The sequence below is a fragment of the Panthera leo genome, chromosome A3, assembly GCF_018350215.1.
Source record: "Panthera leo isolate Ple1 chromosome A3, P.leo_Ple1_pat1.1, whole genome shotgun sequence".
In the NCBI taxonomy this organism is placed as follows: Eukaryota; Metazoa; Chordata; class Mammalia; order Carnivora; family Felidae; genus Panthera; species Panthera leo.
Window position 1 is genome coordinate 35,033,681 of NC_056681.1, and position 20,787 is coordinate 35,054,467.

Genomic DNA, 20,787 nt, shown 5'->3' on the forward strand with positions numbered 1-20,787 from the left:
TTCCTTATCCCAGGTTCCTACCACACACTACATATTTTCATATTATAGAAGGTGATTTATTTTTCTTATCAAACAAAAATTTCTTTTTTAGAAGCCATGTCTATGATTCAACTGTAAATAAATATCATTAATCTGCAAATTATATCTTTTCTTCTGAAAGATCAAAATACTAGTAAGCCAGGGACTCCCTAAACATTTAGAAATAGGAAACCACAGTCCCTAGAGCTCTTAGCTTCTGCCACTGAGTCCTTTTCCCCACAAGGTTGCTCCCTAAAGATGGGCATCTTTAAAGGGCTCCCTAAAGTTGAGCCCTTCAATGGGAATTAACTGTGTGGAAAGAGGTGAGTAGCAAGGCATCAACAGGTCAGAGAACCCCAGTCATAGACAACTACTTTTAATACAGTTTGAACACTCACCCTATTCAAGGGCTCTTGGGAGGCTGGCACATGAACTCAGATGTCATTTTCAAGGAAATTGTTGTAGGCAAGCAACCAATATCCAAACAGTCTTTTGAAACCAGTTCTTTTCTTGGAAAACTATATACTTCATCATATGCTGATTTATTTGAAAATTGGTCATTACAGACTGAATTATATGTTAACAATTATTCATTATATTCAAATTAAGCCACTCTTAAATACCCCAGATAAACAAGCATCTTCTAGATTTTTTATAAAATTCTTAAAAATAATGATGCATATAATATTATAAATATCACCTAATACATTTATAAAGGCAGTTCATTTTTGGGGTGCCTGGGTGGCTCAGTCAGTTGAACGTCTGACTCTTGATATTGGCTCAGATCAAGATCTTACAGTTCAGGGGATTGAGCCCCCTGTTAGGCTCTGTGCTGACTGAGTGTGGAGCCTGCTTAAGATTTTCTCTCTCTGTCTCTACCACCTCTGCCCCTCTCCTCAACTTGTACTCTCTCTCTCTAAAATAAAAAACGTAAAGGAAATTCATCTTAGTATTTTTATTAATCTATTTTATAATTATTAATTTTAAGAAAGTTATGTTTGCCTTTTATGATTAATGTTGAGCAGGGGGAAATAGAGACAAAGACCAGATGTTTGCTGTTCTCATTTTATTTCTATTCAGTTTGTGTGTTTTATAAACTCCAGGAATTATTTTGAATCAGGTGGCACTTTATCGATAAACCAATTTATTATATATTTATGATAAATTTTGTAGATTCATGGCAATGGCCTTATGTTTTTATTTTTATAGTTCAGAGTTCATTAAAGACTAAATCCAGCATAACCATAATCTGTTTCACTTCCAAAGATAAGTAGAGTAGAAATTTTAGACATAATACCCAAGTTTTAATCAGTATTACTAAGTAACTCCTTCCTAAGAACCGGTCATAATTGGTGTGTGAAGGGTCCCAATGTGCAGTCAAGGTTTTAAATGTCAAAAAGAACACTTCACAGTTTTATTTATTAGTTTCTTCCTGCTCTTTGTTCTTACCAGGAATTCTGGTGGAAAACATGGATCTATATGAAGAAAAGACATTTAATGTCTTTTTTTCTTTAGCAAACATTTTTTTCCTGAATACAAAAATTTATAGTCACTATAAGTATTTTAAAACACAGGAAGTATTAAAATATCACCTAAACTTCTATCACCAAGACATAACTACTATTTGTGTTTTGTATATGTTTTGCTAATCTTTTTCTCTTGTTAAAAAATGTGTGTGTGTGTGTGTGTGTGTGTGTGTGTGTGTGTGTGTGTGTGTGTAAGCTGTATATAACACATAAAAATTGGGATCATTCTTGGATACAATTTTGTAACCAGCTTTTTTACCTCCTTAATAATATGTTGAGAGCATTTATATTTGTTTGAGTTGTGACTGTTTTTAGAAACTCTTCTAAACTTGCTGTTGTTCAGCAAACAACTATTCATTCGAAGCATTATTTTTAATGAGTACAGAATATTGAAATACTGTAGTGTATTTAACCAATTGCTTAGTGATACTTATATAAAGAAACTATTTTTCTGCCACTAGCAGCATCACAGTATCTTTGTGCATGGATTTTGTATGCATTTATGTAGGATAAATCTTACTGGTAGGATTACTAGATCAAAGAGTATGGACATTTCAAGCCTATAGAAATGGATTGCAAATTAGTTTTTCACCAAACTATCAAGAATGCCTTTACCCCCAACCCTCAACAGCATTGCCTATTATCATTTTCTGAATCCTGCAGCCTTTACATGCTTTTTGAAAATGCTACCTAATGGCTTGATGAAAATGGAGGTATTTTTAGCAAAAGGGGAAAATTGTCATTAATGATGCAATATATCAGTGTCAGATTCTCATTTTAAGGAAAGCCATTTATTCAAAAACTCTGGGTGATTAGGTCGCTCAGTCAGTTAAGTGTCTGACTTTGGCTCAGGTCATGATCTCACAGTTCGTGTGTTCCAGCCCCGTATCGGGCTCTGTGCTGACAGCTCAGAGCCTGTAGCCTGCTTCAGATTCTGTGCCTCCCTTTCTCTCTGCCCCTCCTCCACTCACACTCTGTCTCTCTTTCTCTCAAGAAATAAACATTGAAAAATTTTAATAAAAAAAAATAAAGAACAAAAGCTCTGGGTGATCTGATATAGCTGTCCATCTGTTTTTAGAAATATAAGGATATCTTATTTAAAGATTGAAGAGCAAGACATTGACATGTGCTTGATAGTCACTAATTGACTTTAAGTCAGTGGAAATTTTATCCTAACCCTCGGTGTTCTGGAAAGCAGCTTTAGTTGTTCTGATCATGGGGTCACTTAAGGTCATGGGTTATTTGGTTTAGTGAGATTTGTATGGTTGGATAGGGAAGCAACCAATTCTTAATAGAATATTTTTGTCATAAGGTTAAAGGTAAAAGTTATACTTCAGGAAATTCGTATCTGAGCCATGGTGCATTTTTGTTTGAGAGCTGTATGTTATGTGAAAGCAAGTGATTCATTGTTGAAGCACTGAATTCATTTGTCCACAAATAGAAACAAAAAAATGGAGACTGACTTGATTGCTTTGGGGGAAGCTGCAAGGTTTATTTCAAATTTGTATTTATTGCAGAGGTGCAAATTTGTTAAAAGACCATTGGATCCTGGGAAAGATGTCTGTAGAAATATCTTTATTCCTTTCCTTGGATTGCTGCAAAAAATTACCACAGACTTGTGATTGAAAACAACAGAAATTTATTCTCTCACAGTTGTGGAGGCCAGAAATCTGAAATGAAGGTGTTTACAGGACCATCTTTATCCAGGCAAAAGGGGGAATCCATCCCTTGACCCTTTCAACTTCCTGTTGAGACTTTTTCCTTCAACACTCCTTGGCTTGTGGTGGCATCTCTCTAGTCTTTGCCTTTGTGGTCACATTGCTTCATCTTCTGTGTGTTAAATCTCCCTCTTCCTCCCTTTTATGAGGACACTTAAGATTGCATTTAGGGCCCACTTGGGTGATCCAAGATAATTTCCCCATCTCAAGATCCTTAACTTAATCACATCTACAAAGTCCTTTTTTGCCATGTAAGGAAACACTCAAATTTCAGAGGTTAGGATATTGGGTATCTTTGGGGGGCCATTATTCAGCCTGCCATACCCAGGACCTTAAATAAACCTGATTTCACGTACTTCCCTCTGTTGGCATATGTCCAGAAACAAAAAAACTCTTTACCAAAATTTTGACCCAACTGTCTGGGGAGGGGGTGGGGGATGGGCAGAGTTGACTTCATAATCGATCCAGCATATCTGGGATAGGTGAGGTCTCATAAGGCTTGAAGACTACCCTGTAGGTCTGGCCAGGGAGACAAGAGAACAGATTTAAAGATTCAGGGTGGAGTAGGCCAACAAATAGAGCTGTTCTTCCTCAGTTCTTGTCACCTGAATGGATGGAGGGTCATCTCCATGTGAAATGCACATGTCTAACTTGAATATTTTGGTCCCCAGTAGCCTGCCTGAGCTCCCTTGTTGGCCTCATACTGACGCTTTCAGTTTCTCATCATCTTCTTTAGAAGGAGCTTTTTACCACTTGCTATGAAGCAAGGCCTTCGAGGACTCCCCTCCTTTCTTGTCCCCTCCACGGTCCAGGGAGCTTTTCCTCTGCAGCCAGTGCAATAGCTAATCTTTTCCAGTTGCATAAGAATTGAGAAACAATGAGACTATTTAAAAGCCCATTGGCCTCCTTCCAGTAGCTGCTCACTCCAGTGTTTACTCTGGAAAAGGTGCCCAGTTATATATCCATTCTTTGTGTAAATTCTCCTTTACTTCCTGTGTCCCTCAAGGAGAAGGAGGACCTTTCCTGGGGGCAGTGTATGGAGACATGGTGCTCTAGGGGGGTGGAGGAGGCAACTGAACCTTGAAGTATCTTGTGAGGCCTTAGATGGCAAGCCAGAGAATGGGAGAAGAGGAGGCTTTGGCACAGCAAAGGGAAAGCATTTCTGTTTTATCAGTTAGCTGGTAGGTGGAGCTTTGAGATGGTTTCAAAAAGGACATCATTATAGAGTGGCCATTACCTCCCCTTGCCTTTTAAAACAAGTAACTGTCCTTTTAACTTTCTCTGGAGTTGGCTGGACTGCAACATGTACCTTCATTTGTTCCCATTTTAAAATCAATTACCTGTATCAAACTGCTGTTAAAGGCTTGGCCCACTTCTTGAATCTGTAGGTCAGAGTTGTACCATCTACATAAAATAAGCCAGCCGCTCACTGCCCCTAATGCTGAGCCCAATGAAGTATTTCAGAGGCAGTGTAAAGTACAGCCCCTGCCTGCCAGTTTGAAGTTGGGAAGATTCAGGGTACTTCAGTGTCATTTTGTGAGAATGCCTCTTACCTTGTTCGGAACCCCAGAGCTCTGAAAAAGTAAGCGATGAAATGAGCTACCAACACCATTGCAGATCTCTTGAGAGATAAAGGTCTAAAGTGCCCTCTTTCCATCAGCCCCCGTTCAAGTCCTTCACATAATGAGAACATTCTGATGAAGCTGGTAACCAAGGTAGAGATGAATATTTTAGTGGTAAAGACAGTAATGAAATCTGGGAAACATCACGTACTGAGGACTGCATTGTGTGCCCTTTCACTGAAGAGATCCTTGGAGAACCAGTTAAACCAATGAAAGGTGACGAAAGCTGATAGAAGCTTTCTTTTCATTTTTGATATGAGCATTTTATATCAGAAGCCTCTCATTACTATTTTCTTTAAAATAAAACCGAAGGGAAATATTAAAAGAGATGGTTGGCAGGAGTGAAAAGATGATGGAGCGCCTAAAATTTTGCAAAGGGGAGTGTTTTGCCACTGATTTCTGAAGTCTGGTTTACCACCATCATGTTGTTTTTTCATCTTTCTTTAATGCTATTGTTTAGTTGACTTGATTATCTTGTTCATTATTCTTGTTACAGATTATTCTTGTTACAGATCCCTGAATAACACATCCATGATAGCCTGAGGGGCGTCTGCAGGTCTCTATTGCTCTGCAGATCTGTTTTATGGCATAGAAAGCATGAATGCACATCACTGTACCAGAAGGTTGCTTCTAAGCCACCTCGAGTGAAGGGGCCCTGTGTGTGTCCGTCCGTCCATCCATCCCCAATACAGACACTGGGAAATAGACATGGAAGACACATAGAAAAGACAAACTGATAGGAACTGAGAGAAGTAGGAAGACAGACCGAATTACAGTCATTTTGGGGCAGACAGAGTCATGGACCTGACAAAGCATCTCTGCCTTCTCCCATTGTCTGCTGCCTGGCTCATCTTCGTGACTTTATTTACATGGGAAACCTTGGTGCTAATTAATGGAGGGCTGCTACCTACCTCAGCTGGGCTGGTTAGCATGACCTTCATGCTTTCGACAGCTTTTAGCCTGGTCACTAATGACTAATGGAATCATTCCTCCTCCAAACAACGATTGCCATTGTGAGGAAGCTACCTCGAAACATGACCTACTATGTTGTTCTTTCTTCTGCTTTAAATTGTTTGGGACTAAAGAATAACTGCATCTGCCTATATGTGGGCTTTTTTTTGTTTTCCTTTTTTGAAATTTGCATTCTTATTTACGCAAGCGGCACATAAATGCAAGAATATATTCCTATAATAAAAATGTCCACCACAGAGATCATACTAAAGATACCTTGATTTTCAGCCCCAGTCTTTATGTCCTTCCCAGAAGTAGGTAGAGTCATACATCTGCAGATTTTTTAATTATTTATTTATATACACAAATACGTACGTAGAGAAATATATGGGTTTGTCTTGTGTGTATTTACGTAGGTGGTATTACACTGTTCATATCCTTCTGTAGTTGTGGATTTAGGTAAATGGTATCACACTGTTCATATTTCATATCATTCTGGGACTTGCTATTTTTTATTGAATGGTATGTGTTAGAGACCTTTCACACTCAGGTTGATTTCAGTTTGCAAGGTATGCTAAGATATGCACGTACCAGACTTCTCTCCTTAATCTCTTTAGCTAGTGAATCACATTGATCTGCTTTCAGTGATGAAATATCCCAAATTCTTCATTTAGCAACATTCTGGGATAGATTTATTCATATTTTAGAATTTTTTCTCTGTGAGAATTGAACTCTAAGGTTGGTTGGTGTTTTGTTAACCTTATGGTGTCATTGTCAGGACCTGATCATGGACTTGTCAAATGAGTCAGGTAGTAATTTACTTTTTTTCTATGTCCTGGGAGAGTGGTAGGTATGTGGGATTTGCCTTTTCCTTGAAAATTTGATAGAACTCATCTGTAAACCTATCTGGGTCTAATCTTTTATGTTTTTCAATTTTCCAAGGTCACTGTTCAGTTTATTCTTTTTTGGGTCGACTTTATTTTAACTTTGAAAAACCCATCCACTTTATATAGGTTTTCAGATATCTGGGTTAAAGATATATGTAGTATTAGTGTTTTCTATCCTCTTTGTAATTACACCTCCTTGTTATCATGAACAGTGTGAATTTATACTTCTTCCTCATTCTCTTTCTTAACCCATCCTTCTCTCTCCCCGACACTTGCCCCAACACTTGCCAAATGTTTACCTAATATATGACTATTCAGAAAGCAATTAACTTTTTATAAAGTTTATTTTGAAAGCACAAGCACGGGTTGGGGAGGGGGAGAGAGAGAAAATCCCAACCAGGCTCCACATTGATAGTACCTAGCCCACCATGGGGCTCAAATTCATGAACATGAACCATGACATCATGACCTGAGCCGAGATCAAGAGTTGGAGGCTTAACCAACTGAATGACCCAGACACTGCAGAAAGCAATTAACTTTTACTGATCATTTTAAAATTGTTTTTGGCTACATATGACATCCCTAGATTTTGACGTGTAATGCTCCCACCTTTCATTTTTAAGAAAGGTGTAATTTCTGCTTTGACTTTTCCACTTAACTCAATTATTTAGAAGTCTGTGTAAGTTTGTGTTTAATTTGTATGTGTATAGATTTTATGCATTCATTAATTTGTAAGTTGTAGCCTAGTTGTGGCTAGTGAGCATGGCCACCTTAACGTCTGCCTTTTGAAAAATGCTGAGGTTTCCTCTGGCCCAATTAAGATTCGATTTTGAGATTTTTAAATGTGTGGGGAGTAGCTGCAATATAAAAAGTAAGTGAAGAACATAGATAATAATACTATATAATAATTACATGTTATATATTGAGGACTCAATGTTATATATTTCATATCTATATATTAAGAGGGAAGGTTATATCTAAACTCAGTATCATATTTAAAATATGTTAAGTCATCTAAATTGTTTTGGTTTGGGGGTGCCTGTGTGGCTCAGTCATTTGGGCTTCCGACTTCAGCTCAGGTCATGATCTCATAGTCTGTGAGTTTGAGCCCCGCATCGGGCTCTGTGCTGACAGCTCAGAGTCTGGAGCCTGCTTCAGATTCTGTGTCTCCCTCCCTCTCTCTCTGCTCCTCCCCTGCTCATGCTCTGTCTCTCTCTGTCTCAAAAATAAATAAAAACGTTAAAATTTTTTTTTGAATTGTTTTGGTTAAACTAGTAAGTGTAATATTCAAATCCTCAATATTCTTGCATTTTTGTTTTGTTCCATTAATTTCTGAGAATCATGGTCTCCTAATGTGTTTGTGACTTTGCCAAATTTCTCTGTATTTTACCAATTTTTCAGTATATGTTCTGATGCTGTGTAGTCACATGCTTTAATGTTAATGACTTCAATAATTTCGATCATCCCTTTTCTCAATATGATTTATCAGGGTCTCTTGTTTTCCCTGAATCTATTTTGTCTGATACGTTCCTGTGATACCTGCTTTCTTTCCTTCTGAGCATGTACCTGTGAGATCAATTTTTTTCATCCCTTCATTTTTGAGCTTCCTATATCATTTTTATTTTGTAAATATTTCTGGTAAACAACTACCTAATGTAAAAGCCTCTGTATTTTTTTTTTTTTTTTTTTTTTTTTTGGTAAGTGAAGTTAGCCAATTCATATGTATTATAGTTAGAGATATGTTGTCATTTTATTTTGTGTTTTCCATTTATTGTATTATTTTTTAATTTTATTTATTTTTGAGGCAGAGAGACAGAACGTGACTGGGGGGAGGGCAGAGAGAGGGAGATACATAATCTGAAGCAGGCTCCAGGCTCTGAGCTGTCAGCACAGAGCCCGATGTGGGGCTCGAACCCCCAAACTGCGAGATCATGACCCAAGCTGACTGAACCACCCAGGCGCCCCATGTTTTCTATTTATAATGTGTTCTTTTTTCTCTCTCCTTCCCACTTATTTTCTTTTTAAAGGGGACTCCTGTTTCTTTGTTCTATTTTCCCCTCTAATAATGTGCAAGTTTTACTTTCCATTTTTAATTTCTTACAGAAAAATTCTTAAACTTCTATTTTTCTGCCAACGTATAGATTCCTACATACTTACACGCCACTCCTAAAATGGTTTACCTCCCTTTGGTCCATTCTTCCTGCCTTCTGACCACGTCATCTGCTCCAACCTCTATGCTGATATAATCAGGAATTTGGAAGCTAGATTATGATAATTTCTTTACATTTCTTTTGTATAGTAAGTAAAACTTAAGAGTAAGCTTGCTCTTTTTTTCTTCTTTTTCTCTATTACTTCCCATATCCCTTCTCTACATTTATTTTTCTTCTTGACAGAGGACAGTACTATCCCAAATCTTTCAGAGTAGGTCATTAAATCTTTCTGATACCTTGCATGTCCATAAATATCTTTATTTTCTCTTAAAAATTAAACTTTTATTTGAATGGATACCGAATTTTAATCCCAAATTCTTGTCCCTCAGACCTTTGAGTTTATAATACTGCAGACCACATGCCCGATTGCTGTCTACTTATCAGTCATCTCTGGAACTTTGTGTTTTTTTGTTCTCCTTGTCACCCAAAGGTATATCTAGGTGTGTGTATCTTACACCCACCCCCCCCCCCCACCAACCCCACCATTTCTACTTCTTGCATCAGTGGATTTTTTTCAATTGAGGACTCAGGTAGATATTCACATTGAGGACTCAAAACTGAACACGTAGATACTCAGATTTCAGAAGTGTTCTTCCACTTTTGCTGTGATTAATCCCATCCTTCTACTGGCTTTCTTTCCTTGTAATAGAAGAATTTGTTCTGCTGGGTGGGTGGTCAACCTTTGGTTTTCATTTTCCACCTCTCTAAATTTTTCCATTGTGCTTTCTTTTTGTGTTGAGTTCTATGAGAATCCCTTGGCTCACCACTTCATCTGAGTTCTCTTTATAATTCAGGCTCACCTGTTCAGAGTTTGATTTCAACAATCTTTTTTGAAATTACTAGAATAATAAGTTAATTATGTTTTTGGAACTGAATGCACTTTTTCCTTCCACACTTAGCCGTGCTTAAGTCAAAATCAGGTTCTGTCTGTTCGGTTAGCTCTATTTTTTTGGGTGTAAGTTCTATTTATTATGTTTGGTGTCAGTCCTCCATGTTCTTGGCATTGCTTAAATATTTGGTGATTCCTGGTTGGATGCTGACATTTCATTTGAGATGTTCTGCTCACAGCTAGTACAGGTACAGGTTGGTGCCTGATGCTAAGAAGCGTAGGTAGAAGGAGCACTCCCTTTTTCCTGAGTGCAGGCAGCCACCCTGAAGAGTGCCTACATTCTCTTTCAATGTCATACATGCTGCCTGTGCTACAAAGCAGACATTCTGTAGTCCCCTCACTGGCCCAAGTGAGGAAGGGATGAAAGGGTTATTGTGAGAACCAAGAGCAGTAAAATATTCCAGCTCTTCCTCCTTGATTCTGTGACCCATCATCCAGGCATCAACTCCTGTCCATGCATCCACCTTCAGGCTCATAGTGTAGGCTTGTGTAACCACCCACCCCTTTTCAACAGGCCTCTCCTATAAATAGGGTCAGGTTCATGATTTCTTTCTTTTATCTGATGCCATCTGATTAAAATATGTATCTTATTATTTTATATGATGTGAAGAGGGAGGGGAAGCTTCCCAAATGATCACCTCTGGTTGATCACCTCTTTGTTGATATCACAGTTGACCCTTGAACAACATGGGGGTTAGGGGCTCCAGCTCTCCACGTGGTCAAAACTTCATACATAACTTTTGACTCCACCAAAACTTAACTACTGATGGCCTACCATTGCCCAGAAGCCTTACCAATAACATAAACAATTGGTTAACACGTATTTTGTATGTTATATGTGGTATATACTGTATTCCTACAATAATGTAAGCTAGAGAAAAGAAAATGTTAAGAAAATCTTTAGAGAAAATATGTTTAAGTACTATGCTATAATTTATTTTAAAAAATCCTTGTATAAGTGGATGCATCCAGTTGAAACCCATGTTATTCAAGCGTCAACCATATTTCCCCAGGTTTTGAGACAAGGAGGAGGGAAGATGGAATCAGATGAAATAAAGAAGGAAAAAGAGACAATTTATGGGCTTATTCTATGTGTATGAAGAAAAGCTTTCACAAACATATAAAGTGATTAACCTTTGATCTTTACTTGTTTTTAAATTTTGTATGCTAATGAGATATTCTTTTTCATTTTAGGTCTTGAATATAATCATGGCCAAACCTTATGAATTTAACTGGCAAAAGGAAGTTCCTTCCTTTTTGCAAGAAGGAGCCGTTTTTGACAGATATGAAGAGGTAAAGAAGTGTTACTAATTTTTTCTCTCAAAACATTCTTACAATTACTTCATTTTAATTTTAGTATTGAGTAAACAGTCTTTGACATAAGTAAGAGTACCAGTGAGATTTATAAGTTGGAATAGTTGGAAAGAGGCAAGTTTTGAGATATAAGGATAATGATACTGTAATTTATTGAGCACTTACCATGTGGCAGATACAATAATGATAATGATGCTATAAATTATTGAGTGCTCACTGTGTGCCAGACAGTCTTCTAAGCACTTGTGTATATAATTGTTTAATTCTTCACAACAACCTTTTAAGGTTGTTGCTATTATTGTCCTGGTTTTACAGATGGGTTCATGTAGTAACAGTTGTTGCTTAATGAAGTGCTTTTGGCAGACTTTCCATGCAAAACTTTGTATTTGTTATAAAAGGAATAGTGATTGGACTTTGTGCTAGTCATTTGTTTTGCTCTTTCCATTCATGTAGAACAACTGGACCCAAGCTTTGCTTGCCCCTATTTCTGTCATTTATTGTTTGTGCCCTTGCAAGGTGCCAGTGGCTCCAGACCTTCTATAGAGCAGGGGCTTGGGGCCACCAATCTGTTCACAAAGTTTAGGTTAGTAAAGTGAAGCCTCATTAGCAATTGTAAGCACATCTTTTTTTCTTAGATTGTACTTGAATTTGAGGTGAGTTGAGGGAGAGAAGGTGATGAAGTTGTTCCCTCTGAGGCAAAGTGAAATGTGAAACTTGTTAAGACTTCATGTAAAGTCAGGATCGGTTCCTCTTGTGTGGAGAAGGAGCAACCCTTCTGCCCTGCTGGTGGGAATGCAAATTGGTGCAGCCACTCTGGAAAACAGCACGGAGGTCCGCCAGAAAATTAAAAATGGAACTACCCGGGGCGCCTGGGTGGCTCAGTCGGTTAAGCGTCCGACTTCAGCTCAGGTCACGATCTTGCGGTCCGTGAGTTCGAGCCCCGCGTCAGGCTCTGGGCTGATGGCTCAGAGCCTGGAGCCTGCTTCAGAATCTGTGTCTCCCTCTCTCTCTGCCCCTCTGCCGTTCATGCTCTGTCTCTCTCTGTCTCAAAAATAAATAAACATTAAAAGAAATGTTTTTTAAAAAATGGAACTACCCTATGACCCAGTAATTGTACTATGAGGTATTTGTCCAAAGGATACAAAAATGCTGATTCGAAGGGGCACGTGCGCTCTGGTGTTTATAGCAGTGCTACCCACAATACCGAAATTATGGGAAGAGCCCAAATGTCCATCCACTGACGAATGGATAAAGGAGATGCGGTTTATGTATACAATGGAGTGTTACTCAAAAAGAATGAAACCTTGCCATTTGCAAAAAGTAGATGGAACTAGAGTGTATTATGCTAAGTGAAATTAGAGAAAGACAAATATCATATGATTTCACTCATATGTGGAATTTAAGATACAAAACAGATGAACATAGGGGAAGGGAAGCAAAAACAAGATAAAAATGGAGACAAACCTCTCTTAAATACAGAGAAGAAATTGAGCGTTGCTGGAGGGGAGGTGGATGGGGGGATGGGCTAAATGGGTGATGGGCATTAAGGAGGGCACTTGTTGGGATGAGCACTGGGTGTTACATGTAAGTGATGAATCACTAGATTCTATTCCTGAAATCATTATTACACTATATGTTAACTAACTTGGGTTTAAATTTTTTTTAAGTCAAAAAAAAAAAAAGAATTAGTTCCTCTTGAAGTTGATGAAACGTATGTGGTGGCTAATTGTGCTGGCCCACTCAGCGGTTCAGATTGTCAGGGCTTTTCATAAGGTCTGTGGGCTGGCGTGACTGTACTTGTTGACTTGGTTTTTCCAAACCGTGTATCATAATATCCTCTAGATTTATACATGGTTGCTTTGTAAGTAAACAAAATTGAGAAAGGCAAAGGATTGGCCCCAATGTGGTTACTCTTCCTAGTATTGAATTAAAATATTGAAGTGACAGCTATATGTATGACAAAATTTACTCCTTCCCAGGAGGAACAGCTAGCCACATTCTGCTATAAGAAGAAACAAAATATTCTGCCACCTGGAGGCAACCACTACTAATTCTGGGCAGTTTTCTTTGTCTTTTTCCTATTTCTTTCTCTTTAATCTTTTGAAAATCTAAATCAGAACTTGTGATTGCTGTGTTTCAGATGCTTCCATGATTCCCTGTTGTGGAATAAAGCGAACTACAAGGCCATCCTTAATTTGGCTCCCACTTCATTCTACAGACTTGTTTCCCACCAGTTTCCTACACACACTCTCTGTGTTAGCCATAAAAATCCCCCGGCGATTCCAAGATACTTTTCTGTTACATGCTTTGTGCATGCTGTTCCTTTTTCCAAAATGCACTTGTTCCTCCTAGTTTGATTGGTAAACTCCTCCTCATCCTTCAAAACCCAGTTGAGAAATCTCCACCTCTTTGATACCTTCCTTAAGCCATTGAATAAGAATTGGTAACTCCTTTTTGTTACCACTAACCTACCTACCCTTGCACACTATACACTGCATTCACATTTTATTTACTGTTTTTATGTCTCCTATTGTACTCTGAGTTTCTTGAGGTCAAAGACCACACTTTACTTATCTTGCTGTCTCTGAGGTCTACCAGGACACGTGCAACTGCCAAACTCACTGTAGATGTAGCGTTACAAAGGATTTGAGTTAGAAGTGGTTCCAGCACAGTCTGGTTTTGTTGTTTGTTCCTTTTCTTGATAAGTGAAATGGTGAGGGTACTTGATAATCTTGAAGATCTGTGTGGGGACCTGAGCCTCAACAGATTGAAAATATTAGTATAAATCGTATGACATTTTCCATCTTTTAATAAAAAAAAAAAAATGACCCATGTCAACAGTTTGATGGAGTTCAAGCTTAATACAAAGTAAGTTACTGCAATTGGCTACTTATTTCTACTTTATTCAGTGTGGCCAAGTAAACCAAGGACTGCCGTAGACACATTTACAGGTGCTTCTCCCAAGTAAACCACGTCTAGATCGGGGGGGGGGGGGGGGGGGGGGGGGGGGGGGACTAGAGTCACTAAGATAATAGCCATTGCCCTCTCTTTCTTTTTTATTTTTTTAATTTTTTAAAATTTGTTTATTTTCAAAGAGAGTGTGAGCAGAGGAGGGGCAGAGAGCGTCCCAGGCAGGCTCTGCACTGCCCGCGCAGCCCAGTTTGAGGCCTAAACTCACAAACTGTGAGATGGTGACCTACGCCAAAGTCAAGAGTCGGACGCTTAACCGACTGAGCCACCCAGGCACCCCACCATTGCCCTTTCTTATGAACTGGTAGGACTTCACTCCCTGAATACACCAGAGTGTCCCAAAGATTGGCAGTGTCCGAAGGCAGCACCTCAAGCACTGGAAACCTTTAGGATCATTTAAATACACTGCATGGCTTCTAATAATTCAGAGAAGGTCATTTTGAAGAGATTAAATGTAACCACTGGCTGAGTATCTTGACTACTGTCATATAAGCAGAAACATATTGGAGAAAAAAAGTACTTACACTTTTTTGACTGAAATGTGGTTTGATGAACTAGAGGTTCATTATCGCTTGAATTATTTTTATTTCTCGGGGTGATTTTCTTTGCTTATTAATCATCACCTCTCACTCATACTTAGGAAATACTGATTCCCTGGGCTTCTAAAGGCATTTGCTTTTCACCCGGGTCCCTCTGAAAATCTTGAACACGTATTGAATACAATCTTGCTCAGCTTTCAACATTAAGTGATATCAAGATTTTCAGCAAAAAAAAAAAAAGCTTCAATAGAGCAAATGCCTCTCTTCATAACATATCAAACAAGAAAGCCATAGTACTTCGAGTTGGACTGTAGCCACTTTTTTATTACTGTTTCCCAGTCCTGTAAGATTCAGTTCTTGGGACCCACGACCACCAAAATATTGAAGGCAACAAAGTGCAAGCAGAAAAGGTTCGTTTCCACAGTGAGTGTGAACAGCGGTGAGAAACAACAGCTGATAGCAAGTGGGAGGAACAGAAACTGGAGAAAACACAGCCCAAGCGCCCCAAAGGCGTCATAGCAAAGGGACCGTTTATGAAGGGACATAAATGCCTTTAGCACCATATGACAACTAACATTATCATAATGGCCTGAAGGAGCAGCCACATATTAAATTACGTTCCACATGCTTGTTTAAAGAAGGCAGGAGAGTCTGTCAAGCTGTGGGTGAACCCTCCCTAGGTCAGAAAAAAAGCAGTGCCAACTAGGGACGATTTTTAAAGTACATGTTATTTTGCCAATAAGTGTAATCAGCGCAACTGCATTTAAGCATTATTATTTCTGTGTTTCTTTTGAGGTGGGCAAAATTGTTAGAGACACAGCAGCCTGCACGGTAGCCTCTTATGGTATCCCTGTGCCATTTCTACATCTGTTTTTTAAATTTTTTTTGCATTTATTTATTTTTGAGAAACAGAGTGAGACAAAGTGAGAGTGGAGGAGAGGCAGGGAGGGAGACACAGGCTCCAAAGCAGGCTCCAGGCTCTGAGCTGTCAGCACAGAGCCTGATGTGGGGCTCGAACCCACGAACTGTGAGATCACGACCTGAGACGAAGTCGGACGCTTAACCAACTGAGCCACCCAGGCGCCCCTCTACATCTGTTTTTTATGTAACTTTACTTATAAGCTACTTAAATGCAAAATAGATTTTGTGTCCTAAGGGATGCTTATTATTAAATCTTTAAAGCAGATTTCAAAAAAAAAAGTTAAAAAAAACCAAAGCGGTGATTTTTCTATTGCCAAAGAGAGAAATAGCAATACTTTTTAGAACACGTGTGACCCAAATGTCTCTAACTCAGTCTCCTGACTTTCCTTTAATAACCTGTTAAAAGGCTGAAGACCCCCATCCCCCTGGCTATGCCAGGCCCTCCCCAGTCTTTCCTAGAATTCCTACATGCTTACATACTCTTGGTGATGACTCCTATCCTCAGTGCCTTCTTACCTCTCTGTTCTCAGGACTGTTCCCTGCTCTGGTTTATTTCACTCTCTAAATCCTTTGCATATATCATCAAATCCCAAGAATCTTTCATTTAAGATTTGGTGGTAGCCGAGGAGGACTGGACCCACAACAGGGCACACTTCAAGATTAAACGTCAGAGATCATGCTGAACAAACTTCATTAGCCAACCTGGCCAGATATGTTTCCCATGGTCTTCTCCTTTTGCCCCCCTTTTCCACTAAGATACATGTTCCTGTTTCTCTAATTTTCTTTTTTTTTTTTCTTTTATTTGAGAGAGTGTGGATGAGCAGGGGAGGGGCGCAGAGAGAGAGAGAGAGAGAATCTCAGGCTCCATGCTCCATGCAAGCCCAATATGGGACTTGATCCCACAACCCTCGGATCCTGACCTGAACTGGAATCAAGAGTCAGATGCTCAACCGACTAAACTGCTCAGGCACCCCTCTTTTCTTTTTTAATCTCTCCCTCAGAGTCCTTTTCTAATTTATCTACTTCCTCTTTTCCACATGCCTCTTCCCCAAATTAAAAAAAAAAAAAAAAAAAAAATTCTCCCTCTCAAGCCAAACAAGCAAAACAGAAAATTTTAGTCCTTTCTCTCCCTGAACAGTTTGGAAGTGAGAGTTTGAGGTAAAAAGGGAGCCAGAATCTTTTGAGAGACCTTCACGTTTGTATGACTTTGAAGGGCAATGAATGTACTTAAAATTTAAAAGAGCTTTATCCTGAAGAAGAATATCCTGTTGCCCTTCTAGCTGAGTGGTCACCAACAGAGCTTTGCATGACAGACAGGGTCGATATCTGTGTTGCCCATTCCCAAGTGTGGCTGTCCAGCACTTCAGATGTGGCTGGTGAGGGGTGCCTGGGTGGCTGTCAGGTCATAATCTCACAGCTTGAGGGCTTGAGCCCCGCGTCGGGCTCTGTGCTCACAGCTGAGCTTCGGCTCAGGTCATAATCTCACAGCTTGTGGGCTTGAGCCCCACGTCGGGCTCTGTGCTCACAGCTCAGGGCCTGGAGCCTGGAGCCTGCTTCAGATTTTGTGTGTCTCTCTCTCTCTGCCTCTCCCCTGCTTGTGCTCTGTGTCTGTCTCTGTCTCTCAAAAATAAACATTAAAAAAAATTGTTTTTAAATGTGGCTGGTGGGATTGAGAGAACTGGGTTTTTAATTTTAATTAATTTTAATTAAAACATACTTAACTCCACGTGGCCAGTGCCTATGTTATTGAACAGCATGGTTCTAGACCACAAGCTCAAACTACAACCAGAGTTTAAAATACCGTCCTCCTTTCCCAACACACAGAAAGAGTTCTGCTCTCACTTCGTTGGAATCTACAGTTTACTTCAGCCATTTCTTCTTGATGGCAGCCAGAGCAGAGATTTACGTGTTTTATACATGACTCACCTCAGGCCCCACCCTTCCCACATCAGAGATCCCCTAGTGGGGGCCACCCCTTTTTCTCACCCATGGGACTTTATTGTAACTGAAGCAAGGAGCCCTGGTGGATTGTCTTTTTATGGCAAAACCTTGGTCTTTATACTAGCTCCTTCCCCCTTCTCCCTCCAGCCCCCTCCCCTAACACACACACATATGGAATCTGCCAGGATAAGGGAAACCGTTACTGCAGTTATCAGATCCAGTGGAGTATCAAAGTGCAGAATCAGTACCAACCTAAAGTAGGGCTGAGTGGGACAGGCTGACTTTGGCCTCTTTCCAGGACAGCTCTGAAATCACGTCGAGGGCCATGCAGTGAAACTCCAAAAGGCCCAGGCAGCCTACACACCCCAGGCTGTTCATCAGTGAAGTGAAGAATTTTCCAAATATAATTTTCAAAAAAACTAAAACCACAACCCTCATAGAAAGTATTTTGGCTTCAAGATTTATTTAACCCCTCAATGAGGACACCAGCGGGATGATAAAGCTAGTTCTAAGAGCACTGGAGGTAGAAAATTGTACTGTTAACCTGAACAACCCAGGGTTTGGGGCAGTGACCCCCATACAGTGAAAAATGCACAACTAACTTTTGCCTCCCCCGAAACTTAACCACTGATAGCCTGCTGCTGACCAGAAGCCTTAATGATAATGTAAGCAGCTGATTAACGCATATTTTGTATGTTATATGTATTACCTACTGTATTCTTACAATCAACTAAGCTAGAAAAAAAAAATGTTATTAAGAAAATACTAGGGGGCACCTGGATGGCTCCGGCTGAACACCTGGACTCCTGATTTCCACTCAGATCATGATCTCATGGTTTGTGAGTTTGAGTCCTGTCTTGGGCTCCACACTAGGAAGTAGCATCCTGGAGCCTACTTGGAATTCTCTGTCTCCTTCTCTCTCTGCCCCTCCCCCATTTGCTCTCAAAAATGACTATTTTTAAGAACTTGAGGCAAACACATTTATAGTACTGTACTGCATTTATTTAAAAAAAATCCACATATAAGTGGACCCATGCTGTTCAAGGTCAACTATAGTCAGGAGAGGAAAGTGGACACAAGTTTTGTCAAGTAGATACAGAACTGGTTACTGTCCTGTGCAGCAATAAAACTAAACTGTAGCGGTTGTCTTTTCTATCAGACACAAATCACATGCATCTCTGTGGAACAGAAAACAATGGCAACTTATCTAGCTAACTCTGCAAAGAATCTGGGCCCTAAAAAATAGTAACTAGTAAGTCGAACAAAAGTACACTCTTCTATAGCAATAAATCCTCCTTGGTTAGGCCTCTTAGACAGTGCTCTCTTCAGTGTCCAGAGGATATATAGCCATTTTTTGTCTTATTCCCAGGTACTGGATCATTTAAAATGAATTGTACCTACAGGGTCAGGGTATTAGCCTCAAAAAGTAGACAGCAGAATTTTGTGTATTACTTGTATTTGCAGTGAGTGATAAAATTGTACTTCTTTAAACTCCACTTCATGCAAATGAATTCCCCGTTCCTAAACACTATGAGGAAATGTTTTTGTTGTTGTTACTGATTTTGGTCTTTTTAAAAAATTTTTTTTTTGTTATTTTTGAGACAGAGACAGAGTGTGAGTGGGGGAGGGGCGCAGAGAGAGAGAGAGAGAAAGAGAGGGAGGGAGAGGGAGACACAGAATCTGAAGCAGGCTCCAGGCTCTGAGCTGTCAGCACAGAGCTCAATGTGGGAATTGAACTCACGGACTACAAGATCATGACCTGAGCTAAAGTTGGACACTCAACCAACTAAGCCACCCAGGCATCCCTGATTTTGGTGATTTTTAGGGAGGGTGCTTTTTAGTCCTTACAGTAGAAGTTTCTTCCATGATGAGCATTCACTAGGTGCTCTACAAAGGGTGTTATTGTCTAAATGCTGTTGAACAAACGGTTGTTTCATTTAAGCCCAGAAGAACCCTGTTGTTAGGTCTGTCTCTAGCCTCCTTTTACAGATTGCAGAACCAAGGCTTGCAGTGGTTAAACCCCTCACCCCGGTGCCATAGCCAATCACAGCTGAGCAGAAAGATTCCATGTGCTAGCCTGCAGTGGTTCTCAAAGTGTGGTCCCTGATCAGCAGCACATGGAACCCTTGGTAGAAATGCAAATTATCAGGCCCCACCCCAGACCTACCAAATCAGAAACTCTGAGAGTGGGCTCCAGCAATCCTTGTTTTCAGAGCTCTCTGGGGTGATTCTGATGATGTAGCTCAAGTTTGAGAACCATGAGGCATAGCACGTCAAAGAGTTCTAGACTTCCTTGGAAAGAAAAAAAAAAAAAAATGAATGTATTTAAAGTTCTTTACAGCTAATCTCCCCCAACCAAACGATGCAGATAAAGAGGGGAAACCATTCAAGAAAAGAAACTTTTCTCTTTCCAGAGGAGTTCAACATAATAGATTTTATTTCCCTCTCAGTGTGCCAGGCACAGTGCTAAGCACTTGACCTCAGTCATCTCTTTAAACCCTCAGCTGGTGGTAGGGATTAAGTGGGATTGTTTCTCACATTACACAGATGAGGAAAGAGAAGCCTAAATTAGTTAAGGAGTGGCCTACTAGTCAATGTGTAGTGACTGATGGAGCCTGTCCCCAGAACTGATTGATAAAGAGAACACACGTGAATCACAGCTACCTGTCCCATGACTTGGGACCTTGAAATGGCTGCCATGTGCAAATGATGGCATTCAAAATACGGCACGTTAGTGCACTGAGTGTTTTAACCTGAGGGAGTTTGAGAAAATAGCAAGTGCCCTCCTTCTACCTGGAAGAAGGAAGCATCCTTATCTGCAAAGACAAAGGTACTCCGAGAAGAATCTGAACAAACAGGCCTTTCTTAAGATCTCCCAGTTTACTACACTTAATCTCATACTCCTTGACCTATCATATTTCTACATGACCATCCACACTGTTCATCATACCTAATACAGAAATACTCAGATTTAACCGTTTTTTCCGGTCTTCATTTTCTTATGCAGACTCCCATGTCTTGTGTTAAAAAAAAAAAAAAAAATCATCTGAGTACATGTGAAGATCAAGTTGGCTTCATTCAACAATTCATGAATTTCATCTAAGCATCCAGCAAACAGGAAGGGGCTCTGTTGGTTTGCAGGAAGGGAAAGGTTTTTTAAAGCAAAGAAGAAACAGAAAACGGGACTTACTAGTGAAGAATGCATTGTTTTAGGCAAAGTTGCCCTCCTGCCTGAGGGGACGGAGGGGATCTATCAGTGGACTACATACTAGTGCTGACCA

At 39.8% G+C, this 20,787-nt stretch overlaps 1 protein-coding gene across 8 annotated transcripts in view; it reads left to right on the top strand.

Moving 5' to 3' along the window:
• PLCB4 (phospholipase C beta 4) overlaps window positions 1–20,787 on the top strand; it is a 388,300-nt gene that overhangs the window by 211,640 nt on the left and 155,873 nt on the right. For all 8 annotated transcript variants that reach the window (XM_042931605.1, XM_042931606.1, XM_042931609.1 and 5 more), the window contains one exon: window positions 11,016–11,114. In XM_042931605.1, the coding sequence (XP_042787539.1) occupies window positions 11,031–11,114 (84 nt within the window). In that variant the 5' untranslated portion in view covers window positions 11,016–11,030. The remainder of the gene's footprint in view (window positions 1–11,015; window positions 11,115–20,787) is intronic.